We start from the raw sequence: 8,992 nt of genomic DNA, 5'->3' as shown, positions 1-8,992 counted from the left end.
TCTCTCTCTCTCTCTCTCTCTCTCTCTCTCTCTCTCTCTCTCTCTCTCTCTGCGTCTATCTCTCTCTCTTTCTCTCTCCCTCTCACTCGCTCTCTCTCTTTCTGTGTCTCTCCCTCTCTCTCTCTGTGTCTCTCCCTCTTTTCTCTATCTCTGTCTCTCTCTCTGTGTCTCCCTGTCTCTCTCTCTCTCTCTCTCTCTCTCTCTCTCTCTCTCTCTCTCTCTCTCTCTCTCTCACTCTCACTCTGTCACAAATACTCGGAAACACAGATTAACAGACATGCGCATTCAGGCATTTGCACATACTCAAATGCACTTGACCACTTTGCTGACATATGTTTGTTGTTAGTTGTTTACAGACTTTCTCTTTTGTCACAGGAAATTCGTTCTCAACTGGAGAACTGCCTCTCCGACGGGACACCGCTGCTGGTTACGGACTGCGACCTCGAGACCCTCATGAAAGACAGAAGGTTCACGGACACCATCGCCAACTGTGTCAACTTTATCAACGGAAAGACAAGATTCAAAGTCATTGTAAGTTAATAATATTTTGATGTAAAAAAGTTGGCTGTATGATATAGATATTGGCCCTAACATTTGCAGTTTGCTTTGAGCAATATGTTTTTGCCAGTGCATTTAACCTATGGTGTAAGTAATATCTAGGATTAGCTATCTCCAATACTAAGTCGGAAGTACTACATTAAACACTTCTGCAATGAACATCAGGGTTTTCCCCCCCCCGCTATTTGCTATTTTAAAAAAATCTTTTCTTTTCAATCTGAGCGGCTTGTTTTAGTGTACGGCTGGAAGATCTTGTTTCATTTCTTTCCATCTGTTATCACTCTTGCAGCTCCGGTATGTTCCCCATTTTCCTTAAAAAGGAGTTTAAAAAACAGCAAAAATTCTGAAAAATTACAAGAAACTCAACACATGTGTTGACCCCCGCCACAGGTCACAGATCACGAGGTGGAGTGCGACCCCAAGTTCCGAATGTTCCTGCACACGACCAGCGAGCCTCACTGTGTGCCCACTCAGTTGGCAGCCTACACGGCCGTGACCTTCTACCAGCAGTGTCGCGCCTGCATTGAAGAGGAGCTCCTCGATGTCTTCATGGCCCAGGAGAAGTCGCGGCTGGACAATGAACAAACCACGCTCAGACAGGTGATCCTCAGATCTTGTTTTATGATAATAGTAATAATGATAATAACAATAATAATAATAATGATTTTGATAATGATAATAATAATAATGATCATGATAATAATTATGATAATGATGATCAGTTGAGAAAACAGCGAAGATGTTTATAGGGAAAATGTTGATGGAAATGAGGTGAGCAAGCTGAGGATAAAAGTAATAATAATAATAATAATAATAATAATAATAATAGTAATAATAATAATAATAATAATTTCATTTTGTCTCAGTCTGAAATATTTCACTGCTTCTCACCCTATCTCATCACATTTCATCCCGTCCCATCCTTTGTCATTTCACAACATCTCACCCCATCCAGTCTCATCTCATTTCATCTCATTCTGACACATTTCACTTCCTCTCATTTCATCTGATCTCATGCTCAGGAGAAACAAGAGAACCTTGAGACTCTGGAGCGCCTGGAGCAACAGATGAGAGACCAGTTGTCCAGTGATGTGCGCTTAATGAATGATCTGCAAGCCACAAAACGCTTGGCTGAACTCAAAAAGCATTATGATGAGACCCTGGAAAGGTAAGCGGCTCTACCTGTCCTGTGCTGTTGTTTCATTTTAGTAAAGCTTTACGGCTCTTGCAACCGCATAAGGTCATATGAGCGCCAAGGGGTGGATGTCTACAGAGAAGTCCAAACGGGGAATCAGGCTTACTCTGCTTACCTCTGTAGCCTCAACAGCACTAAGTCTGCTTCGACTATCAAGGCACCCCGGAAATAGCAGTTCACAAGAGAGTGGCAAACATACAAAAGAAGTAGAGGGAAAATGACGATAATAAGGATGAGGATAGAAAAAGCAGCAGTTCCCCCTATGTTGTTTAGACACAGTATGAGCATGACATTAATAAATCAGCCCATTTATATTCTACTGTACATAAAAACATGTTAATATCCTCCCTTTGGGAATGGCCTAAAGACACCTGAGTCAGTCGCACTACCCTGGGGGGAATCTGTGCTGTGCTCAGAATCTATTGCTCTCTTTTATAGTGTGTCTGAAATGTTGTTGCTTTGAAGTTTGCTGAAAGACAACACTAATAGTTTCATTTTGAAATGTACTTGAAATAGGTCAATACTGACTCAGTATGATGGAAAAGAATAAATATAGTTATCAAAATAACTGCTTTGACATAATGTCTATTCTTTTGATACAATATTTATTCATGTTATTAGTCTTTTTGTCACACTAAACAATTTGTTAGCTCTGTATGTTAATAGTAGAATTTTTTTATCTGAAAAGAGCCGCTTTTTATATCAATGCATCTTTAAAAGGTCAGCACTTGTGCATTTTGCCTTGGGCATTCTGCTACTTTTACAGATGGAGATGCATTCTTTGTTAGGAATGTAAGAATTCGTGTAATATCTGTTTCAGTTGTGTTTATGAAGAAGTCTGGTTGTTTTAATATTCCACTTTTAATCAAAAGACTATTTAGAGTTTCACTGTTGATTTTTGTTTTGTTTTGACTTTTGAAAAAAATATCTTTGCAAATTTTACCCCCCGCCCTCTCCCCCCCAATATATTTATGCCTATGTTTCCTCAGTCAATGTCGTGTTCAGACTGGTGAAGATTCGATCATGAAGGCGAGGGAGGGTTTCCGCATCATAGCCCAGCGGGCTGCTGTGTGTTTCGACACGAGCCAGTACATGAGAGAGATACATCCACTCTACCAGTCCTCCTTCAAGCAGTTCATGTCTCTCTATCAAGCTGCGATCGCTCACTCAGAAAGGTTAGGGTCGTCTGTGTCTTTACAATCTACAAGAGTTTATTTGTAGTTTCTTTTGTTGGTGGCACAGGTAACACAGCGCTGTATGTTCTCATCGTCATTGAAATTACTGTATCCTTATACTAATGATGATACAGTCGATTGAACCTGCTCTGGCCGCCGCCTATCTGAGACAGCCGTAAAAAACACTTGTACAAATAACTTTTTCCCACCCCCCTCCCCCCTCACAATGTTTTTTTCTTCATTTTAATGACACTGTTCATTGAAAATTTATCTTGTCAACAGTGTGTGTTTGTTTTGAATAGGATTGATTGTATATAACTGAGTTGTTTCAGCAACCACATGAGAAATAACTTTCATTGTGTTGTGATTGATTCAGCTTCTTGGACTTTCAGCAGGGTATTTGTATTATAAGATAAATTCATAAGTGTAGACTGAAATAGATTCGACGTATTGTTAGTTTTTATAATATAGTAGTTCATTTTGTTGTAATAATTCATAATAAGAATATATTTTGTCTGTGCATGTTCATTTTAATTTGATTTTTAAAAATTGAATAGTTTTGAAATTCTTTCATCGATAAGAAAATTGTTGTCATGGATTCTATCAGTTCATCAGCAAAAGATTTTTTATTTTGATCCAATGATTATGATTCGTTTTCCTCTTAACAATGGGTCAATTTTAAATACGCAGGTCGGCAGTGAAGGCTGTGATTGACCGTTTGACGTACAGTGCTTTTACTACAATGGCTCGTGGTCTCTTGGAGAGGGATAGGTTCATCTTTGCTCTGCTGCTCGCCATTGAGGTCGGTCTTTTCATTATGTTTCTTTATATATCTCTCTTTATGTCTCTCTGTCTCTCTCTCTGTCTTTCTCTCTCTCTCTCTCTCTCTCCCTCTCTGTCTGTATGTGTCTGCCTGCCTGCCTGCCTGCCTGTCTGTCTGTCTGTCTGTCTGTCTCTTTCTCTCTTTCTCTCTCTCATTCTATCCTTCTAACTCTGTTTGTCTCTCTCTTTCTCTCTTCCTCTTTTTCTCTCATGTTCACTTTCTCTTTTTCCTTCTCTCTCTCTCTTTTTCTTCCCGACTAGCTCACCTCAACAAAGCTCTCCTGCCCTATCTCATCTGCCCCAACTCACCTGTCCTAACACACCTGTCTAAAATTCACCTGTCTTTGCTCACCTGCTGTTACGCCTTTGTCCTCTTTCCTAGGTGGAAGATTCTCAAGGCAACGTGGGCCCAGGTGAGAGGGAGTTTGTGATCTCACCAAACTACAGCTCAGTGGTCATGTCTGCCCTGCTGCCCTCAGCCACACCCGACCCTCACATCATGCAGAGCAAGAAGCCTTTTGACTGGATGACTGACGACCAATTCCACAACCTGCAGGTAATGTTGCTTCTTATGCTAGAGTTATAATGATAATAATTAATAATAATAATTATTATTATTATTATTATTATTATTATAATTATAATAATAATAGTAATAACAATAATAATGATAATAGTAATAATAATAATAATGATAACAATAATAGGCTCTAATTTAAAAAAATAATAGGCTTAATAATAAAGGTAGTAATAATACTAATAGTAATAATACTAATAATAATAATAATAATAATAGGCCTACTACTACTGCTGCTACTGAGAAGAAGAAGAAGAAGAAGAAGAAGAAGAAGAAGAAGAAGAAGAAGAAGAAGAAGAAGAAGAAGAAGAAGAGTTGCATCTATACAGCACATGTTCACACTTAACAGCATGCTCTGTTTGCTTTACAACTATTATAGTTACATACATCATAGATGCTGCTGTACATTAAATTCTATCCGTTCCTTTCTTGGTCTTATAGCTGTGTGATAGAAAAGTTTATTTTAAGAATTCTGTATGTATATCCAAATGCTTTGTACTTTATCTGTGCTTTAATGAAAAACCTTTTAAAATGCTTAAAATATAATGGATAAAATAAAGAGTACATTCATTCATTTCTTTACTATTGTTTGTGTGTGAAGAGTTTGTGAGGATTCTGTTTTGTCAAACATATTTAACACTTTTTGAAAGTTCATTGGAAGAAGTCAAAATCTTAATAATAATAATAGCTCATCTGTCAATGTCTAACGATGACCAATGCATCCACAGAGGATAATATTTCTCAAGAGAAGTAGAAAAATTCTACGTGGGAATGGCTTTGTCTGTAGTGAGAAAACAATCTTACAGATGTGTTTTTGGAAGCAACATTGGATAGTTTTGTGCCGTTTGTTTTCTTCCTGATTTCTGTCCTTAAAATAGCTAGACTCCACCCTTTGCACTTCTTTCTTTGACAGAAATTATTTAATTGCTTCTGTTTTCATTCCCCACAAGACTTTCACAGTTCCAAGTTATGAATGGGTGTAATGTACGGTACATAACTTGATTTCCAGGTGCTGGCTTCACATTTCGAGTGGTTCAAAGACATGTTTGACCGAATGCCCAAAGACGGGCGTGAGACGCAGTGGCGCAACCTTTGCGAGAGTGAACTGCCAGAGTCAGTTCCCTTGCCGGACAAAATGGACGATGTATACAAGGGCATGCAACGTCTGTGTATTGTCCGGGCTGTGCGCAGTGATCGGCTACTCCACAGCAGTTCCAACTTCATCAGCAACATCCTTGGAAAGAAGTCAGTGTTAGACAATGGCTGTTTCTGTGTTAGAACTTTGATGATTGTTGTGTTAGATGATAGATGATGATGACTGTCCATGTTAGATGATGACTGTCTGTATTAGATGTTGACTGTCTGTGTTAGATGATAGATGATGATAACTGTCTGTGTTAGATGATGACTGTCTGTGTTAGATGACAGATAGTGATAACTGTCTGTGTTAGATGATAGATGATGATAACTGTCTGTGTTAGATGATAGATGATGATAACTGTCTGTATTAGATGATAGATGATGATAACTTTCTGTATTAGATGATAGATGATGATAACTGTCTGTGTTATATGTTGACTGTCTGTGTTAGATGATAGATGATGATGACTGTCTGTGTTATATGATGACTGTTCGTGTTAGATGATGACTGTCCGTGTAAGAACTTAGATATATATCTCTCTGTTTTAGAGCTTGGATAAGTGTTTGCATTAGATGATGACGTTCAGTGTTAGATGGTGGTTGTCTGTATTAGAATTTAGATGACTGTCTGTATTAGATGATGACTATCTGTGTTAAAGCTTATTAGATGATTGTTTGTGTTAGAACTCAAAGGATAATGTGTTAAAACTTTGTGATTGTGAGTTTATTTTTGGTTACACTCTTTCAAAGCTTGACAAATAGTATTCCGGAAAAGGAGCATGTGTGCAATATTGACTGTGTGTGATGTTTTGAAGTTTGTTTTATTTGCTTGGGTCAAATCAGATTACCCCGCTGATTTTCTACTTTATTTTACTGTTTCAATTTATCACCAAATTTTGTTGAGGAGACAATCAATTTATCACCAAATTTTGTTGAGGAGACAATCAATTTATCACCAAATTTTATTGAGGAGACAATAGTTTCAGACCACCATACTTTTTTTGTTATCTAATTTCATTTGTTCGGAATTCATTTAAAAAATGTCAAGGGGAAGACTGTATGAGAAAGAACTGCATGAGATTTTATGAATATGTTTTCCTCTTTTCATTGTTCAAACTTCTGAACTGAAAAATTAATGTTGAATTTATCTCTCTTATAAGCAGAGTTCTCCATTAAAATCAATTCTTTATCTTGCCCTCAGGTACAATTCTGACATCTCCCTGGATCTTCCGACCGTACTGCGACAGAGCACACCGACCCTTCCCATAATGCTCCTGTTCCGCAATGAGAGTGAGCAGACGTTCAAGATGTTCCAGGACTTTGCCAACAAGAAACAGACACGCGTCATCACCGTCCTCCTCACTGACAACAACATGGGTGATGAGAGAGCAGTCAAAAAGCAGATTCTGAAGGGAATGGCAGAGGTAAGACATGATAAGAGCAGGGTATAAGAGATAATAAGAGATGTGTGTCTTGTTTAATGTGCAGAAAAATTATGGGGGCCTTTTGGTTTGAGCTTATAAGAAATGTTGGATTTAAGAAAGGAAAATACATGTAATAACTCCGTAAGGATTATTAATTTCTTTTGCTAAGTTAATTCCATCAAAGATAGGGTGATGAAAATTTCTTTTTGGGATGCAGTTATTGAACGTCAGAAGTTTTTTCTGTAAAGTGCATAGAGTGTGGATAAGCACTATATAAATGCAATTCTTCTTCTCCTGAGAAATGTATCTGCTTGTTGCTGTAAACAACAATGACAATATTTCTTAACCAAATTCCATTCACGCCTTTTCCTCCAGGGCATGTGGGTGCTCCTGCACAACGCCCACAACAGCCATCACCTCCTGAATGCCACAGAAGCCATTCTGAATGAAGGTCTGGCTCAGAGCGACTCCAACTTCCGCCTGTGGATCTCCTCCCACGTCGATGCCACCAGCATTCCCGTCAGGCTCTTGCAGAACTCACTGAGGGTCTACGTGGATTCTCCCAAGGTAAGGTGTTTTTCCCCTTTATGAAAAAAGTTAAGAACCTCCTCAGTTTGTACACATTGCTGCCCTTTTGATAAGAAAACTGGAAAACCCCAGCTGAGTTAATTTGACAGGAGGAACAAAAAACTTATTCGGTATCATCACACAGCAACCTGGCAGCTGACTGGTTTTTCAAGTTTATTTCTAACATTTAGTACAGATTCAGACCTGTCTTTGACTCATCAAATGAAATGGATACTTTACTGTTGATGCGAAAAAGAAAATTCTTTTAAATGTATTTTGAGGGTTAGCCGATCCTATCACAAGGGTGACAATATTTTGCACATGCATAAGAGAAGGGAAGTTTCCATCCTTTCACTGAGATTTCTCCAAGGTTGCATTATGACGTGCTCTGTGATATAATGGGTTGTCTATGATGTTTGAACTTCAGCTTTTCCCCTTCAGATGGTTTGTGGGAATCTCCAATCTTTTCTGCTCCTAAAAGTTTTATCACCAAAAAATATACGACCTCCATTGGTTCTGTACTGATCTAATTCAGTTTTTCCTTCAACAGCCTGCAGAATGTTAATCAAATATTCAGCCTTTTCTGCACCTTACATTTATTTAATATGCACATTTTGTAACAAGGCCCTTTATATATTCTCTTTAATATTTTGGACCAGTTTTTTTCTGCATACGTACCTAAACATGCAATCTTTCCTTGAGTTAAGCTTGACATCATTTTGTAGGTTTAAATTGTATAACTTGTATATCGTTTTGTTCTTTTGTGAAAAGTCTTAGAAATATTCCGTTTATATTGAGTGTTTCTCTGTAGGAGAAAAAAATGGCCGTTTTTCTTTTCATGTGTGTATTCTTTCTAGTTATTTGGTATTTTATGTGTGCAGGAAAGGAAAAGATTAAACACACTGTAAGAACAGATACATTCTAATGAAAGGCAAACTATTTCGACATTAAAAGCAAGCTGAGTACATCTGAGATAATGAGCCCTCCCTTTGTCCTCTCCCAAAGACCATGAAGGACAGTTTGATCAGGACCTTGTCCTGGATGGAGCCAGACATCTTGAAACAGTCCAATCGACCTGAGTGGCCCGCCATGCTGCACAACCTGTGCTACTGCCACGCTGCCATCCAGCTCCGAACCCGGTTCAGCAGCGGTGGCTGGAATCTCCCTCAAGAGTTTCTGACCATTGGCTTCAGGGAACTTCAGGTGAGAACCAACTGTCTTTGAAATTTTATGTGTTTATTATTCTCATATTTTGTAGACATTAGGCATGTCATTGACAGGCTGTTATAGTGTACTATATATTACAAGAGAGAGAAAAAAAACTTTAATTTTGAATTTGAATTTCAACAAAATATGTTTTCAGAACTTGCAACTGATACCATTGATTAAGAAACTGGTTATATTTTTTTTCTCACTTTTTTAAGAGATAAAGTAGCCTATTGCTCATGCAACTAATTTTACAGCATTTTAAAAACCTAATAAACATGTTTTTAAAAGGAATCATTTTGAAAATAGATGCCCTTAAATTTTTTGC

At 38.0% G+C, this 8,992-nt stretch overlaps 1 protein-coding gene across 5 annotated transcripts in view; it reads left to right on the top strand.

The window, feature by feature from the left end:
- Positions 1 to 8,992, top strand: part of LOC101860228 (dynein heavy chain 5, axonemal) — a 91,015-nt gene that overhangs the window by 64,337 nt on the left and 17,686 nt on the right. For all 5 annotated transcript variants that reach the window (XM_035973781.1, XM_035973780.1, XM_035973783.1 and 2 more), the window contains 10 exons: positions 376 to 531; positions 949 to 1,158; positions 1,581 to 1,726; positions 2,743 to 2,928; positions 3,619 to 3,730; positions 4,133 to 4,306; positions 5,337 to 5,572; positions 6,669 to 6,891; positions 7,267 to 7,458; positions 8,464 to 8,661. In XM_035973781.1, the coding sequence (XP_035829674.1) occupies positions 376 to 531; positions 949 to 1,158; positions 1,581 to 1,726; positions 2,743 to 2,928; positions 3,619 to 3,730; positions 4,133 to 4,306; positions 5,337 to 5,572; positions 6,669 to 6,891; positions 7,267 to 7,458; positions 8,464 to 8,661 (1,833 nt within the window). The remainder of the gene's footprint in view (positions 1 to 375; positions 532 to 948; positions 1,159 to 1,580; positions 1,727 to 2,742; positions 2,929 to 3,618; positions 3,731 to 4,132; positions 4,307 to 5,336; positions 5,573 to 6,668; positions 6,892 to 7,266; positions 7,459 to 8,463; positions 8,662 to 8,992) is intronic.

The sequence above is a fragment of the Aplysia californica genome, unplaced genomic scaffold (genome assembly GCF_000002075.1).
Source record: "Aplysia californica isolate F4 #8 unplaced genomic scaffold, AplCal3.0 scaffold00030, whole genome shotgun sequence".
Taxonomy (NCBI): Eukaryota; Metazoa; Mollusca; class Gastropoda; order Aplysiida; family Aplysiidae; genus Aplysia; species Aplysia californica.
Note: the sequence above shows the minus strand (reverse complement) of the source record. Positions and strands in the feature narration are given on the sequence as shown.